The sequence below is a fragment of the Dermacentor variabilis genome, chromosome 3, assembly GCF_050947875.1.
Source record: "Dermacentor variabilis isolate Ectoservices chromosome 3, ASM5094787v1, whole genome shotgun sequence".
NCBI classification, from domain to species: domain Eukaryota; kingdom Metazoa; phylum Arthropoda; class Arachnida; order Ixodida; family Ixodidae; genus Dermacentor; species Dermacentor variabilis.
Window position 1 is genome coordinate 181,862,927 of NC_134570.1, and position 19,117 is coordinate 181,882,043.

The following is a 19,117-nucleotide window of genomic DNA, read 5'->3' on the forward strand; positions in this document are numbered from 1 at the left end:
AAAGATTTGCGCTCACCGCTCCTCTGTTCTGGCTCAAATTTTCTGAAGTGTCGCAGTTTGGAGCCTACGTCTTTTAGTGTAACACAACAGTTCGTTGCTTGCTTCTTCAAGAAGTGCGAATTAGCGTACACTTACGCGGATGCGAGCTGCTGTAGCGACGGCGCTAGCATAAACTTGTGTACCTGCCTGCCGGCAGCTGCAGAAAGCAGCCGATGAGGGAGGTTTGCCGCGTGTTGCCGGCTCCTGCAACACGCAGCAAACCATATATGTTCTTAGAGCAAACATCCCTGCCGGTTGCTTTCTGCAGCCGCCTGCAGGCGCTGGTACATGTTTATGCTAGCTTCGTCGCTGCAGCAGCTCGCCACCTCATAAGTGCAGGCAACTTTCCTTGAAACACCAGCCAGCTAACTGTGGCATGTGTTATACTAAACGACGTAGGCTCCAAAATGCGATCTTTCAACAAAGCTTGAACAAGAACAATGCAGTTGTGCGCGCAAAACCATTTTTTGAACACGCACAGCGAAATATGCCGAACCCTGTATTATCGCTATACCGCTTACTCTTGTGGACCGTCACGAGACATTTACCTTCGACAACATGTCAGCTATCGGTGTAGTACGCCATTTATTGTGCGTATAAAGTGCGCTGCATATATTGAAGAGTGCGCTGATTACTTATTCTTTTGATACGTCGGCGACAGAGTGGACGTAAGTTTCCGTGTCAGTTGTGTTAGATCTGCGTGATACTGTGCGCGAAGCTTACAATGAGCGGCAACAGCGCTCCCTTTGTCATTGTTTAACAAGCGCTACTCAATCTTGCCGACGTTCCGGAGTTAAAGCCCCTTCTTTGGACGATTGCGATGCGACGCTGGCCGATGAGTGAAGTCATATTCTCCGGGAAATTCGTGCTTCGCGAACGCCCGGCAACACAAGCTACCTTTGTGTAACAGCAGTCCGTGAGCTTGGTCCGATAAATTGGCTGCATTCCTTGATATACCGATCACTATTTTCGCGGTCGACTTCTGCACACGTCATCAATCCACCGCTTCACTATTTGCAGCGGGATTGGAGCAGAGTGCGTTAGCGAAAACTCATTCCTGTTTCCGATTACTGATCACAGAGAAGCAAGGTGGAAGTGGTAATGGTTTCGTATTTGTGCGCTTTCGCTGACGCAACATGCGGCTTGCTGCCGACAGCGTCATCTGGTTTCTCTAGAATAAGCTACTCCGCGATAAGCATCAATAGTGAACAGACGTCTGGATGGGTCGGAAGGAAGAATTCCCACGTTTCTTTTCTTCGTATCGTGACCATTGCAGATCTATTCGTGCCAGCAGCGTTCTTTACCTTGTCTTGCCTTTGAAAGAAAGAAAAAGAAAGGAACACAAAGCATAACAGAACTTTTGCCGACAAATCGTACCAGCGCACTCATGTATGAGGTTACGCTTTCTTTTTTACTTTCACTGTCCCCCTTCTCCAACTATCCCACTCGTCTCACCTCTGCTCACTAAATTAATAGCGGCAAGGTTTCGAATTAGGGAGTCTTATGCGGGCAACGTTTTAAAGTATGCGGCTTAATGTCACGCATGTTAAATCTTTATTGCAACTACTCGAAAGCAACAGCTTGAATGGAAATTGCGCTGTAGTTCTGCAAGGTCGAACAAGCCAGCTGTATTTTTTTTTGTAACGAGAACACGCACACAAAGGGCCGCCGAACTAGAAGGATAAATCTGAATAAATGTTTATTTTCAACGTGACAGCTTCACCCCAAGACAAATGGCGATGATGTGAAATGTACTTGAATTCAATCAATGGTTCACTTGTATTTGAATGTCTCATCGTGCATTGTTTTGGGTCAAGTTCGAATCGAGCCATAATACGTCGCTCATCACTCACCTCACCTCTCGTTCCACCTCGATTTCTCATGAACGCCACGGCGCGCGCCTTTTCAGTACTTGCCGCATACAGTGTTTACCGTTCTCGGGAATGCCTGGAGACCCCCACACCCAGGGGATAAACAACCTATGCTAGGATGTGATACCACGGACACTGATGAAGCTCGGCCAGGAAACTAGAGAGTTCGAATAAAAGGGTCTCGCACATGCTGAAGTCAGGAAGCACGTCTAACATGCAATGAAGTATTGCCAATGTATGCCTCTTGTTGGACATGTGGCGGCAACGTATTCGGACATCTGTGAACTATAGGATGACCCATCTTCTGAGCCGCGGTTTTCGCATGGGAAGGAAGGATGGAAGTTTGAAGTTTATTTCTTTCTTTGTTACAGAAATAGGAAAGAAAGCTAAAGGCCACATTGCCTGGCTCTTGTTTCTAAGCGCCTTCGGTTTACATGATAATTCAATGCAAGAAAAAAGCAAATATAGCACGAGAACGAGCGAGTACGATGTAGAAAATACAAATAAACAAGATAGTTTGTACACTATACAGTTACTATGTAAAAATACATTTGACGCTTAAATTTTTTTCGTACATTCACATTACAGTGCAGATTAAAACATACCTATATGGTGCATAAAAATGTTAGTGCGATACCATTTCATGCATAAGTAATTTGATAATATAAGAGAAAGCTTTATACAGTGCTTAATATGAAGTGCGTGAAAATGAATTTTTTGCTCAACGATGTTTAGTAGCCTTGGTATTTGATAGTTTATATCCTAACATCCGTAGTTGGTACGCGTAAATGGTATTTTTCTGATTTGATTACGTAATGGATATCGAGGAGAAGACGTGGGTATGCTCACAACATGCAGTCTGTGGTTCTTTTTATATGTAAGAGTAATCTATAATAAAAAACTTGGTTTGCTCTGATCAGTAAATGTTTACCAAAGAGCTTGTGTGTGGGTAAGTCACCCTGCCTACCATGGTAGTTTTCAAAAATTCGGACTACTTGTTTTTGCAAGCTTAATAACTTCTCATAGTTTTCTGTTGTCATTGTTCCTTAAATCAAGGTACAATAATTTAGCTCCGAGTAAAAAAGGGCCTAGTATATCGCTTTCTTTAGCCATAGTAGTATTATATCACCAATTTTATACATACAGCCTACTACCTCGCTAAGATCATTGCTAAGCTTATTGACATGATTGTCCCAGGAGAAGTTCTTTTCAAACCACAGCCCCCAAAACTTTTGCGTTGTTACTTGTTCTAGCCGCTTTGCTTGAAATAAAACAGTTACATTAAAACACAATGGCTTACTTATCGGTTTAAATATTATATACTTGGTTTTGCTGACATTCAATTGTAGTTTATCATGTACAGCCATTCACATAATGAATTACTGTAATCATTTATTTATTTTTCTAAGCATTGTGGGGAAGAATTTCCAAAGAAAAGATTTGTATTATCCGAGTACATGATGATATTAGATGAGGAAGAAATGGTTACGAAGGGACCGAGTAGGAATCCCTGTGGCACGCCAGTCTATGTGAGGAAGTCGCTCGTATAAATGAAACAAACTGGGAACGATCCGTTAAGTAACTCCTCATTAGATCCAATGCTGTACGAAGTATACCGTAGTCACTAAGTTTCGACTGAAGTATAACATGATTTACACTGTCAAACGCCTTACGCAGGTCCAGAAATAAGCGTACTGTGGTCAAACGTTTTTCAACATTTTGCAGTGCTTGATGTTCTATAGTTAGAAGCGCATCCTCACATGATTATTGTTTTTGAAATCCATACAGTGCCGTAATAATAATAGCATATTTCCCTAAGAAACCTTCTAGTCGAGCGTTTACGACAGTTTCAGAAAGTTTTGAAAAAGAGGTAGTACTGATATGGGTCGGAAATTGTTTACACTATGGTCAGCGCCACCGTTACGAACCGGGCAAACTCTGGCTATGTTATGTTTGCTAGAAAGAATTCCGGACCCAATCATTTTATTCATAATGTGAGGTAAAACATTAGAGACGATGCCAGACACACATCTTATAGGGGATGCCATGATACCGTCGAAACTTGCAGCACTGTTTGACTCATAGTCATTTATCACGCTTTCTACTTCGTTTGGTGTCGCCGGAAATAACATTAATGAATTTTGCACAGTCGGTTTCAAAATAGTATGCCGTATATCTTCTGGACCTGCTGCAGAAATGTTGCTGCATCATTGAACAAAGCGAGTGTGTAGGACAGAGACAGCTTCTTCACCTGCAAGAGTACCGTTAACCGAAGCTATTCATAGGTCTTGAGGGCTCGTCTTTCCTGGAGATATCTTCCTATTTTCCAGCCAAACATTCCTTCGATTCGTATAATTGCACGGGAACACGCCCACATAATATTTCTCTTTTACCTTTTTTAAAAATTCTGATTTGATTTGGTTATGGTACTCCTTGACTTTGGCGAATTGACTCATGTGTCGTGTTTTAAGAAATGTATGGTTCATTTTATTTTTATTTTCTATTTTTCTGAAAAGCACATCTATCCATGGCTTTCTATTTTTTTTCCGTCGTTTTGCAGCACTATGCTGTGGGAAGCCTATGTAGTAGTAAGTGATTAGTCTATCGAAAAATGTGTTGTTTGCCTTATTTGGTTCACTTTAAGTTAGCTCAGATTCCCAGCTTTTTTTTTCGCGAATAAGAGAGCGAAAATAGGCCATCGTCGTTGTATTGATGCGGCGGTAGGAATATACAGGCGCATTTGGCTCGTATTTCTGGAAACAAGGCAGAAAAAAATATTGGAAGATGATCGCTTATGTCAGAGGACATGACGCCAGCAGGCACAGGGGAAACATGTACATCAGTGATACAGTCATCTAATAAGGTTTCGCTTATGTGCTGTAACTCGTGTTGGCAAAGTTTTAATATTCGAGCATGCCTAAGAGTACAGCAGCTGGTTATATTCCAGTGTTATTGTATTTTCAGCCACCATATCTATGTTCGAAGCACCTAGTATAGCGAACATTTTGCCCGTGCCGCTAAAATGAGCCAGCAGCTTATCCACAAAGGAAAATAACTCTTTTTTGTTGCAACAGGGCAGTCTGTAGACTACTGAAAAAAATCCCGCTTGAAGACGAATAGTGAGGCATTCAATGCTATCGTTAATTAGGGAGAAATCTGCAATTTTCTCCAAGTGTCAGGGCGATGTAGCTCCGCAATCTTGTAGCTCCGCGAACACTATTGTTTCACGGGCGGCCAATTAAGCGACGAAAGCGATAAGCTGCAAAGCAGATAGCTACTTAGTTTTGTGCTCAAGTTGCACTGCTAGCGAACTGCCAAGCTGCTATTACCGAAATACCTGGGAGTTTGAGTCGTCGTAACCCAAGCGTCTAACGGTCTGCGCAGTGATCTAGAATATGTGGCTGCGCTACACTGTATTCAGCTCTAATTGTTCTTAAAATAGCCCGCATTAGTCCGTTTTTATTCGATGTGCGTAATATTTCTTTATAGACTTGGTGCATATTCTTTCACTAATATTTTTACTGTATAAAAATGCAGGCCTGTTATTGCTTGGATGAAGATCACGATTGGGCTCACGATACCACCGCTATGCAGAAGGCTCTGGACGCTTTGCGCATGAAATGCAAGCCACGATGCCTTGTTTTAGTCAATCCTGGCAACCCGTCAAGTGAGTACAACTTCACGTGACAAGACGAGTCCACCACGGGACCAATAAGTGCGCAGCCTCTCAAGGAGTACTGTAACATAAAGGAGAACGCAATGTTCGATTACTAATTTCTGGTTAGTCATGGGAGCGCTACACACATATATCGTGACGCAAGCTAGACAGGTTTATTGTGCACTGAAACAACGAATGCTAACAAATAAAATCGAATTCATGATCAGAGAAAACGAAGAAGTTATGCTGTACTCGTGCAACGTTGCAAATGTAGCCGATTAGAAATTAAAAATTATACAAATTTACGAGTAAAAGATTTAACCATCTGGCTCTATTCAAAGAAATGTGAAATCATCCCTCTTCGAACAGGCACTAGAGACACCTTCCACACCGTCACATTTTTTTTGATTACCAAGTTCAATACACACACACACACAATATAGAATACACACACACACACACACATACACACACACACACACGTTTATGTATATGTATATGATAGGGGTAGTATGCAGGTAAATTTTGAAGTACGACGGTAAATCAGGAACTACCCGCCGTGGTTGCTCAGTGGCTTTGGTGTTGGGCTGCTGAGCACGAGGCCACGGGATCGAATCCGGCCACGGCGGCCGCATTTCGATAGGGGCGAAATGCGAAAACAACCGTGGTACTTAGATTTAGATGCACGTTAAGGAACCCCAGGAGGTCGAAATTTCCGGAGTCCTCCAATACGGCGTGCCTCATAATCAGAAAGTGGTTTTGGCCCATAATTAATTTTTTTTAATCAGGAACTAAGTGAAAGTGTTAAAGCACCGTTTTTTTACCTGTTTATAAGCCTTTAATGCACCACCACGAGCAGAGAATGGAGGCAGCATGTATACCGAAAGTTTGAATTATCTGGAATGATCACACACCTACAAAATGCTAATTCAAGCTTTGGAGTGTTTTCGCTATTACAAAACCCCCTATCCAGTGTCCAGTGACATGGGGGATTGTGGGTCCACTGTCGCGTGCTGGATGCTGGAGTACTGCTCAGGCGCCACATACTGGAAGGCGCTGAGTACTGGTGAGCAGCTCTAGAGCAATAAATACGCGGCGCCTGGTATACGGATAATTCAGCGAACACTTTCAAAAAATTCAAAAGTTCTAGTTCATGAGGTGCTCTATTCAAAGTGTCGGACACTACTTGCACGGGAAAATTGAAATGCATAATCGAATAATTCACAAAAATTAACTTATTAAGTTTCGAACTAATTAACTTATGACCCATATTTCAATTTACAAATTTTTGGGCATTAGCTTAACCTTCTCCTCATCCTAGTTTCACGCATCAAAACGAGAAGGGCTGGCTGATGTCTGCAGTGTTTAGGCCGAGATGCCTGAGTACGCGCTTGTTTCGCTGTGCTTAAGCAGCCGGCGCTCCTTTGAGTTTAACTATTCTCGTATCGCAGCTCCCGTTCGAGCTAGAGGTTTGACACTGGTGGTTGCTTGTCATGAAGGGTTAGGCCTCAGGTTAAGCTACTTAGCATTACATTCCGCCGAAAAGAAGGTACTGTAGCCGATGTTCGGGTCACCGGAGGTGGTGAAGCAAGATACGCATGCAAGGGGTAAACGTTGCTTTCCTTTTTATTGCCACAAGAGGGGCGACATGTGAAGTGCGTATTCAAGCCGAAGAGCAATCTCTGAAGCGCACACCCGCAAGACTAGATGAGGTTCCAGTTAGGCTGATTAATAAACTAGGACCAAAAAGTAAGGAATCTCTGGTGAAAGCAGCAGAAGAAACTTTAAAAGATAGACGAATACCAGACAGCTGGCGACAAAGTAGAATGAATGTAATTCATAAAGGTAAGGGAGAGAAAGTTAGAATTCACTCGTATAGACCATCGACCGTTACATCGGTAATATACAGGCTAGCAATGCAGGCAATCAAATTAAAGCTGCAAGCATGGGCAGAGAATAATGGCATTTCGGGAGAACTTCAGAATGACTTCAGAATAGGTAGGCGTTCGGATGATACCTTAATTGTTCTTACTCAGTGTATTCAAATATTAAGAGTAGAAAGCAAACCATTATATGCGGCCTTTTTAAGACATTACAGGAGCGTATGACAAAGTAGACCGCAACATCTTGTGGGATATTCTGGAAAGGGAAAGCTGAGGTGACGATTGTCTGCAGCTTTTGAGAGAGATTTACCTTGTAAATACCGTTTGCGTTGAATGGGAAGGGATGAGGAGCGAGGAGAAAGTTCATATCAACAAGCGACTGAGGCAGGGGTGCCCTTTAACCCCACTGCTGTTTATGATGTACATCATGAGGTTAGAGAGGGCGCTAGATGGAAGTAATATCGTCTTTAATCTCATACAAACAGGCGGGTGCAATAGTAGAGATGCAACTTCTATGCTTATTATATGCGGACGACATTGCGTTGCTACCTAACAAGCAAAGTGATTTGCAACGTCTAGCTAATATCTGTGGACAGGCTGGCAACAATTTAGGTTTGAAATTTAGTGTTAAAAATCAGGTGTTATGGTATTCAATGAAAACGGTGAACAGACAGCGTCGATACAGAGCCAGGAAATACCTTGGGTAACAGAATATAAATACCTTGGTATATGGATAAACGAAGCCAATATATATATAAAAACACAGGAAAAACCGATAACAGTGAAGGAGAAGAGAAATGCAGCCACAATGAAGCACAGAGCGCTATGGGGATACAATAGGTACGAGGTGCTCCGAGGAATGTGGAAAGATGTAATGGTTCCAGGACTTACTTTTGGAAATGCGGTTGTTAGCTATAAATCAGGGCTGGACTCGATGTGAGCCAGAAGTCAGTGGGTCGCCTCGCATTGGGCGCTCACGGGAAGACTACAAATGAAGCTGTGCAGGATTATATGGGCTGGACTAGTTTTGAAGTGAGCTCACAGTAAAATTGAGTATGATGACCGACTGAGGAATGTGGAACAAAGTAAGTGGGCTGCGAGAGTGTTGATGTATCTCTACAGGAAAAAACATTGGTTTACAGTGGAGAAAGAGAACTAGGAAGCTTACCAGCAAGTATGCGGCCTGTAGGGTGGGCTACACAGCAACAAAGAACGTCAAGCGGAAAGTTAGAGAGGCTGAAATAATCTGATGGGTGGCTACAATGGAAAAGCAACCTGCCATGAGTAACTACTTAAGAGGAAAAAGCGAAATCAGGAAAGAAAAAAATTATGATAATTCAAAGGGAAGCTCATTACTTCTCGAAGCGAGATCGGGATGCCTTAGAACATGCACCTATAAATCGATATTTCTGAATGAAGAAGTAGCATGTGCTTGCTGCTGTAAAGCTAGGGAAACTATGGAGCATGTATTATTGGAATGTGAAGACGTCTACCCAGCAGTCGATTTAGGCACCACTGGCATCCTTGAAGCCCCTGGGCTCAGCGAGAGCAGTGAAGAAGTAAACATGTCCGCAATAGGCATTAGTAGGAGGCGATTAGAGGATTGGTGGAAGAAAAGTAGGGAAACGACAAAAAACGGAGACGTAAGAAAGCACAGTTCGCAATAGGGGATCTGAAAATTTGGTATTGTGGGAGTTCATAGCGTTTTTTTATTGTTTAATGTAGGTAGGCCATTAGGCAGTATAATAGCAAGAGCTTGGTGGCGCAACCCACCACCTCGTTCCAAAGGGGGCGCTCATAACGTCCATCCATCCATCCATCCATCCATCCAATAAGCGTGTGTGTATGCGTGCGTGCGTGCGTGTGTGTGTGTATGCGGGCGTGTGTGTGTGTGTGTGTGTGTGTGTGTGTGTGTGTTGTGTGTGTGTGTGTGTGTGTGTGTGTGTGTGTGTGTGTGTGTGTGTGTGTGTGTGTGTGTGTGTGTGTGTGTGTGTGTGTGTGTGTGTGTGTGTGTGTGTTTGTGTGTGTGTGTGTGTGTGTGTGTGTGTGTGTGTGTGTGTGTGTGTGTGTGTGTGTGTGTGTGTGTGTGTGTGTGTGTGTGTGTGTGTGTGAGACAGATTGATGTATGGATATCGCTATGTTAACTTAAGTTCAACGCCGCGATGTTCTAGCGATGCCATTTCTTTTCCCGCTTCGACAGTGGTTGGAGCGATGCTCTGCGCGCTTTATTAATATTGTTACGCGCTATTCCCGCCTAATAAAGCACGCATCCTGCCAAGCATGGAAGAATGCGCCAGAAAGACGGTAAAGACGACGATCAGAGTAGCGCTCGTGTTGTTTTCGGCCATATAGCAGGCAGCCGTCGCTCTCTGCATATATCGCTTAAATACACTTTCCCATCCCTTTCGGCTACTCTCAGCCCCGTGGTATTTTGGTGGGAGGTGGGAGTGCCCACACGGTATAACCGAGCTCCGCAGCGGCCGACCGTTCGCTTTCTCCACAATGGCGGATGAGGGGTCGGCGCCCTCCATGGCGACTGCAGAGAAAATGGTTGTCCTGGCTCAGCTAAAAGACCCAAACACATTCTGCGGGACTGACAACGTCGACATCGAGGACTTGTTGCCCCTCTGCGTGTGTGCAAGTAAGAACAATCACTGGGATGAGACGATTGTGCTGGCAGACATTATTTTACCTCTGGAACAGCGTAGGTGTGGTTTGAGAATAACGAAGACGAAATTGGGAGCTGTGATGCATGCAAGGGGGAAAAGATGCGTTTCCTGTTTGGAAAGTCTGCAGGTAGAAAGGCAGCAGCAAAGAAGGAGCTAGCATCTCGTGCGCAGACAGCGGCAGAGTCATAAGTGACTTATATACAGAACGTGCTTGCCCTTTGCCGCAAAGCCGAAGACGGCATGATGGAGTCCGAGAATGTGGGCGATCTGTGAAAAGGCATAGAAAATGATGCCTTCAATCACCTAAACTGCAAAGACTGCGACACCGTCGATGCCATCATCCTAGAGTGGAAGCGCTTTGAGGCCGCCGAAAGTCGACGCATTGCCCATCATTTCGCTCGACGTGCGAATACGTACCTGAGCCGTCATCGCCGCTCACCGTAAAACTCATGAAGGAAATCATCCGACGTAAACTTGAGGCTGTGTCTCTTGCTTCTACGTGCGGCCATACCTATGACCATAATTTCCAGATGATGCCACTAGTCGAGGCTCTCGTTCATCAGGAGCTCTCCAATGCTGGCCTGGACTCTGTGTGCGCCGCAGCTCCCTACCAGCCGATCGACCGCCGTTCCTCACTTTGGCACGCCCAAGGTCAAAGGCTGCCGTTTTGTACTCGCTATCCAGCCAAGTAAAGGACTCCAGATGACCACCAAATTTGCTTCAACTGCTGTCGTATTGGACACGTGGCGCGCCATTGTAACAGCCGATGGTATTGGTATCGGGCGCCTGATGGATATTACCGCCGCCCCGACAGGGATCATCGCCGATTTAAGCCCTACCGCGAGCCTGCCGAAACCACCGGCGACGACGCTCCCTCCATGCCGCATCCTCGTTCACCATCCCGACGTGGTTTCCAGTCCCCTTCACCGTTGTGTCATCGCCAATCATCTCGCTCGCCCCGATTCCGCCGCCCTACGTCGCTGATTGATCGACTCCCTCAGGAAAACTCAACGATGCAGCTCCCAGAGCTGATGCTACATAGACCACCCGCCTGCCAAATCATCTGACCACACTGCACACAAGAAGAAACCTGACACTCGTTAAACTGGATGATGCATATGTTGTTGCTGTAGTGGATACTGGGGCTCAGGTATCAAAGATGAATTCGGAGCTTCGTCGACGCCTTAAGAAGGTCCTAACACCACCCACAGCACCGTTTATTCGTGTCGCCGATGGAGGAACGTTTCCTGTGCTAGGCATGTGCTCCACTCGAATAAGTGTTGCCAACCGATCCACAAGGGTACTACTTGGCGTGCTTGAGAAATGCTGGCATGAAATCTTCCTCGGTATAGATTTTCTGTCTGCCCATTCTGCCCTTATTGACTGTGCAAGTAGCTTGCTTCAGCTAGACCGACCGTGCTACCATGACGCTCCTACTGCACGCCAAACGCGATCGCGCTCAGTGGATTAGGTTCGTCTACCTCCTCAAGCCGTTATATATGCGAATTCGCAGTCTTTTTCTCCCATTCCCTATGTCGATTGCACCTGGACCCCGATCGTTCACGTCTTGTTCACCAAAAACGTTGCTCTTCCTAACACCCTTATTAGAGTTACGGATAATCGAACGTCTCTACCCATATTAAACTTTAGATGGTGCACGCAAATTATGCCAGGCGGCATTACTCTAGTCCACATCTCTTGTATCGATGAGTGTGCCGTTTCTGCATTCGTCACTGCCGCTTCTTTTTCCTCTGCCCCTTCCCCTTCCGGCCACAACCTCGTCTACGGTGATATCGACAAGATGATAGCGTCTGCCCTCCTTCCTCCTCAGCCAGCCGTTATGTGGCGCACACTAAAAACCTACCGCGATATATTTGACTTTAACGACCGTCCTTTGGGACAGACATCTATGGTCACTCATAAGGTCAATACTGGGGACGCCAGCGCCATCGAATGACGTCCTTATCGCGTGTGCCATGCCGAGCGACAAGTGATACAGCGAGAAGTTGACAAGATGCTCACCAAGGACGTCATTAAACCTTCATGCAGTTCATGGGCATCACCGATCGTCCTAGTCAAGATGAAAGATGGCAGCTGGCCCTTCTTCGTAGACTACCGTCACCTAAGAAAGGTCACGCGCAAGGACGTCAACACTCTGTCTTATTTTGAACCGCCTTATTTAATTTATTATTATTGTCATAGGTCTCATCCCATATAGCTGGCTTCAAGGTTAACATTGTCCATGCCTTGCCAGACTAAGTGGCGTCTTCTAATATTTGTTGCCCTTGTAATGGTGGTTTATGTTTTTTTTTTGAAAAAGAGTGTACACATTTCTCAATTATGTTTGTTCTCTTGACATTGAAGATGACCATGGGGGCGCTCAAAACAGTCTGTAGAGTTGCTGTATACATTCAATTCAAGCACATTGAAATAACTATGAAAAAAAAGCAAGTACATGGAGCAGTATCAGTCGCTTCAAAGCTGGGAGTTGGTTTAGGGACTATTTATGCTCGAGCCGCCCATCACCGTATGCATGCAGCCTGTCATTATTGGCCGTACACATTTGTTACCTGTGGCTTGCAGATTAAGAAGAGCAACAGAACTGTGCTGCAGCAAATGTTTAATGCAGCAAGCAATGCACAACCCATGAAGAGGTAGAGATGCCCTTAAATGCAAGCTGAATGTGCGATTTGGTTTTCTTTGATTCAGTGTGCCATGCAATGTTTCATGCAACGGCATGCACTTATGGTCATTAACGTTTGCTGTCAACTAGTGACATCAAATAAAAACATGAAATAGAGTACTGGGTAGCATGCTAGCTACTGGCTTATTGCGTCTTGCAAAGTTTGGTGCAGCCACATGGTAGTGGCAGTGTTTCAGTCAACAGAACAAAGTACGGGGCACACGACTGCATCAGGTTTACTCAGCTCCACAACATAAACTGGCTCTGCAACCCAAACTTCAGCTGGAGTACCTAAAAAATCGGGGAAGGAAAGAAGTCCTGTTGGTCCGCGAGGTACGAGCACCACTGGTTTTGCTGTAATCTGCGAAAGCAGGCCCCCCCATTCGGCACCTGCGGACCGCGCTCTCAAGCAGGCAGGTGCTGCCGAGAGTGCCACTGCAATGGTCTCGTTTTACAGCCAGTTGATCAATGTGGCGGAAGTAAGACAGCACAAACACAATAATTTCAATGCCAATAGGAAACAAAAGATATGCAAAGGGATCTTTCAATTGAGTAGCACCAGCAACTCCAGGAGCCCATCTACTTCATGCTGCGACATAAAAAAGCCAAAGTGCAAGCAAAGAAAGAAAGCACAACTGACACAATAATTGACGTGCATAGAACATTCATGCTCAGGTGCAAGGCCTGGATGGTCATTCTCATCATGAGCTACGCCAAGCAGAGGCAAGGGGTAGCAAAAGAAGGCACTCATGAGAGAGTTCTGCAACCATGACCAGAGCATGAAACATTTGCAAGTGGTTTGTACCAGTACCCGGGCAACCACATGCAGGAAGCCTGCGGCTGCTGGGATACTGGCACAAGCAGTGGCCCAGTGTGAAGCCACGGAACACCAACGGTATCCGAAATTCAAGGAACCGGGAGCCCGATTAATGACCGGTAGCAGCTATTCCGTCCTACCACTGTGCTGCCACCATAGCAAGGGACGTCTCCAATTCCCAATCGGGCCACAGGCACATACTTTTGAACGAAATGCACTATAGTTTACACAGCAGTAGTGTGGCACAACTGCTCCACCAGGGCATGACTTGTTTGCAATTTGCATGTACCAAAACCCGGGTATGCTGCGAGCATTTGGCTACTCGGATGCAGTATGTAATATCCTGATATGAAGCTAACTGCTTAGTGCAGCCACAGCACCATTGTAGTTTTATCACACTGATTGAAGCAGTAAAGATAAGCTGATATTACTAGGCAATTTTTATCCTGGAAAAGTGAATAAAGTGTTGATAAAAGCTTCTATACGCTTTGTTTTTCTTGAGTATTCATAATTAAAAGGCTTGCTGTCAGTCAGGCGCTATACGCTGGTCCTTCTGCACCTGTCTCAAGGCCGCTTCTTTTGTAATGCCCGGCTGTAGCCACTGCCAGGGACCTCCCTAGTACTGCTGCAGAAATAAGCATTGAAGAACTTCTGGGCATCTGCAGTACTACCGTTGTAATTACGTGCGTGTGTTGCTTCTAGAGCGAAGTAGTAAGGTTCATAGTTGTTAATTGCTGTGCCAATGCGGTGTCGCCACTGGCCTGAAAAGACATTTATAAGATTGCCCTACTTGTCTGCATGTCTGTTTGTCTGCATGCGTTTGGCTGTTGAGCACAATGAGGAAATTGTGCAAAATGCAAGCTGCTTTTACAATGCAGTCCACATTGTTAGGGTGCACGTTGATTGTTCTCAGCAGAATGCGCCACGTTGCTGTCGTTTTGTCAAAGGCATATTCTACGCACCTACTGTAATCAGAAAAATTACGACACTCTGTATGTACTGATGCATTAAGAATGTTCTCGACAGAAGCACGAATATGTGCCACTTACCGTGCCCGGAACAGCCTGTAATTGAGTATTCTTCGATCATCCCTCAGCTGTTTCGCTGAGAAAGGACGCACGAAGTTCTCTCTGAGTTGAAAGGCTTCGTCACCTACGAAGGCATAAGGTGCCATGACCCCAGTTCCCGGGAATGGGCTGGCTGATGGTAGGCCTAGATTTCTGTTCTCTAGAGCTTTCCAAAACTCTGAATTTTTCAAAACCCCTCCATTCCTTTTGCGGCCCTCTGCACCGACATCAACGAGGATCTATCTGTATGCACTCTGCGCGGCTGCCGTCAAGACGATGGAAAACGGGTTCTAGACAGACGGAATGTAAGAGTGATAGTTAGTACATATGAGAAAAGGTTTATTGGCGGCTCCTAATGTAAAGGCACAGCAACCGGGAACGGCGAAGCAGCCCGAAACACTGTCCAAACGGACGCCAGCAATCAACAGCGCGAGGCGAGACGAGCCGCGCGTTGGCGATGCGGCTGTGCCGCGAGGCGCGTCTTCTTATTCACACATATATTACAGCAGCATTGTTACTGGCAAGCCAAATTAGCATGTCCCATGCTACTGTAATACCGTGCATAGGAGGCACAACAGCATGTCGCCTTGTAGTCCTAACACAGGCTTCCAGATCTTCGAGGCTGCGTGATAGCAATGTGCTTCCCATCCACAGCCCTCAGGCAGTTTGGGAATTGCCATGTCTTCGCAAAGTCATCTGCAACATGCACCCATTCAGCTTCGGTGGGCACCTGCATCATGGAAAATGTTACATTTGTCTAAGCTGAAAATGGTCCATTATTGATAATGTTATATATTATTGAAGTAGATGTCAGCATGTGGCAACTACACAATTAGGCAACAAATATTTTTTCTACAACAATGAAAGTGAAATTAGAGAAATAATCACAGGAATATGTACACTTGAAGAGATCAACAGTAGTCGAACAGGAAATCTTGTTGGAGCTAACAGTTCGACGACAGGGCCCCAATGAAGACAAGCCCCGTTCTAGACATGCCTCCACAGACGTTATTATTCAACCATTCTTAATAAAGGTGGTTGCAGCAACTTCGAAACAAAAAATAATAAAGAAGCAGACACATTAATTTTGTGTAAATGTATTCTTTTGATCCCTGGTGATTCAGAGAAGTTCTTTGTTTTATCTTCATTCTAGTTGTGTTTGGCGATTACTGCGGTTAGAACCATAATTAAAAATCTATATGAACTAGTCTTCATTGCACTGCTACGGCACAAAAGCATGCGAGTTTAACTTGTAAACATTGGGCTTATATATAGCATACCTTCATTAAGTGATCTTTCAGTCGAGCCCAAATTGCACGACCTGACACGTGGATGCTCAAGCGAGCTGTTTCAATGCCTACCCTGTAGGCTATGGTGACGTCTTGAATATCTGGACCTGAGGCCACATAGCTGTAACACAGAACACATTAAAAGGTATATAATTGTTCGTTGCATTCTGATCTACACTGCTATTGGACCGTGCACATGATAGATAATAGAGCGCCAACGCCGGGTACTCCCAAGGCTGGGGAATGCCAGGTCGTGCGGGACAGGTGGCATTGTTGCTAGTGGTCACTGATATTTTTGCTTGGCAGACCATTTGTTCTCTACGTCTGGCTCTGCGGCAGGGGCCGTGGGGTTAGCACACAAAACCATTTTCTGTATTCACATTAGTTGGAAAATAAAACATTTACGGCCCTGCTGCTACTACGAAGACTGCCGTTATTCAAAGTAGTAGGAAGTAGGCTATGCAGTGCGAAAGAAATGGGGGCTCACCTCAAGGCTGTCGCCAAACCTTCAGCAGGCTCTAATGGCTCTCTGATGAGATGACTGCGGTTTAAGTCTTCCGGAACGTAGGACATCATCATCATCATCAGCAGCAGCCTGGTTACGCCCACTGCAGAGCAAAAGCCTCTCCCATACTTCTCCAACTACCCCGGTCATGTACTAATTGTGGCCATGTTGTCCCTGCAAACTTCTTGATTTCATCCCCCCACCTAACTTTCTGCCGCCCTCTGCTACGCTTCCCTTCCCTTGGAAAAACATTCCGTAACTCTTAATGACCACCGGTTATCTTCCCTCCTCATTACGTGTCCTGCCCATGCCCATTTCTTTTTCTTGATTTCAACTAAGATATCATTAACTCGCGTTTGTCCCCTCACCGAATCTGCTCTTTTCTTATCCCTTAACGTTACACCTATCATTCTTTCCATAGCCCGTTGCGTCGTCCTCAATTTAAGTAGAATCCTTTTCGTAAGCGTCCAGGTTTCTGCCCCGTACGTCAGTACTGGTAAGACACAGCTGTTATAAACTTTTCTCTTGAGGGATAATGGCAACCTGCTGTTCATGATCTGAGAATGCTTGCCAAACGCACCCCAGCCCATTCTTATTCTTCTGATTATTTCAGTCTCATGATCCGGATCCGCCGTCACTACCTGTCCTAAGTAGATGTATTCCCTTACCACTTCCAGTGCCTCACTACCTATCGTAAACTGCTGTTCTCTTCCGAGACTGTTAAACATTACTTTAGTTTTCTGCAAATTAATTTTTAGACCCACCCTTCGGCTTTGCCTCTCCAGGTCAGTGAGCATGCATTGCAGTTGGTCCCCTGAGTTACTAAGCAAGGCAATATCATCAGCGAATCGCAAGTTATTAAGGTATTCTCCATTAACTCCTATCCCCAATTCTTCCCAATTCAGGTCTCTGAATGCCTCCTGTAAACACGCTGTGAATAGCATTCGAGAGATCGTATCTCCCTGCCTGACGCCTTTCTTTATTGGGATTTTGTTGCCTTCTTTATGGAGGACTACGGTGGCTGTGGAGCCGCTATAGATATCTTTCAGTATTTTTACATACGGCTCCTCTACACCCTGATTCAGCAATGCCTCCATGACTGCTGAGGTTTCGACTGAATCAAACGCTTTTTCGTAATCAATGAAAGCTATATATAAAGGTTGCTTATATTCCGCACATTTTTCTATCACCTGATTGATAGTGTGAATATGGTCGATTGTTGAGTAGCCTTTACGGAATCCTGCCTGTTCCTTTAGTTGACGGAAGTCTAAGGTGTTACTGATTCCATTTGCAATTACCTTAGTAAATACTTTGTAGGCAACGGACAGTAAGCTGATCGGTCTATAATTTTTCAAGTCTTTGGCGTCCCCTTTCTTATGGATTAGGATTATGTTAACGCTCTTCCAAGATTCCGGTACGCTCGAAGTCATGAGGCATTGCGTATACAGGGTGGCCAGTTTCTCTAGAACAATCTGCCCACCATCCTTCAATAAATCTGCTGTTACCTGATCCTCCCCAGCTGCCTTCCCTCTTTGGATATCTCCCAAGGCTTTCTTTACTTATTCCGGCGTTACCTGTGGTATTTCGAATTCCTCTAGAATATTCTCTCTTCCATTATCGTCGTGAGTGCCACTGGTACTGTATAAATCTCTATAGAACTCCTCAGCCACTTGAACTATCTCATCCATATTAGTAATGATTTGCCGGCTTTGTCTCGTAACGCGCACATCTGATTCTTGTCAATTCCTAGTTTCTTCTTTACTGCTTTTAGGCTTCCTCCGTTCCTGAGAGCATGTTCAATTCTATCCATATTGTACTTTCTTGTGTCAGCTGTCTTACGCTTGTTGATTCACTTCGAAAGTTCTGCCAGTTCTATTCTAGCTGTAGGGTTAGAGGCTTTCATACATTGGCGTTTCTTGATCAGATCTTTCGTCTCCTGCGATAGCTTACTGGTATCCTGTCTAACGGAGTTACCAGCGACTTCTATTGCACACTCCTTATGATGCCCACAAGAATGTTGTTCATTGCTTCAACACTAAGGTCCTCTTCCTGAGTTAAAGCCGAATACCTGTTCTGTAGCTTGATCTGGAATTCCTCTATTTTCCCTCTTACAGCTAACTCATTGATCGGCTTCTTATCTACCAGTTTCTTCCGTTGCCTCCTCAGGTCTAGGCCAATTCGAGTTCTTACCATCCTATGGTCACTGCAGCGCACCTTGCTGAGCACGTCCACGTATTGTATGATGCCAAGGTTAGCATAGAGTATGAAGTCTATTTCATTTCTAGTCTCGCCGTTCGGGCTCCTCCAGGTCCACATTCGGCTATCCCACTTGCGGAAGAAGGTATTCATTATCCGCATATTATTCTGTTCCGCAAACTCTACTAATAACTCTCCCCTGCTATTCCTAGTGCCTATGCCATATTCCCCCACTGCCTTGTCTCCAGCCTGCTTCTTGCCTACCTTCGCATTGAGGTCGCCCATCAGTATAGTGTATTTTTTTTTTACTTTACCCATCGCCGATTCCACGTCTTCATAGAAGCTTTCGACTTCCTGATAATCATGACTGGATGTAGGGGCGTAGACCTGTAGAACCTTCATTTTGTACCTCTTATTAAGTTTCACAACAAGACCTGCCA

The 19,117-nt window shown here is 45.0% G+C and overlaps 1 protein-coding gene across 1 annotated transcript in view; it reads left to right on the forward strand.

Moving 5' to 3' along the window:
• LOC142574349 (alanine aminotransferase 2-like) overlaps positions 1-19,117 on the forward strand; it is a 173,436-nt gene that overhangs the window by 92,695 nt on the left and 61,624 nt on the right. Inside the window, exon 6 of the mRNA XM_075683453.1 lies at positions 5,448-5,577. Within this exon, the coding sequence (XP_075539568.1) occupies positions 5,448-5,577 (130 nt within the window). The remainder of the gene's footprint in view (positions 1-5,447; positions 5,578-19,117) is intronic.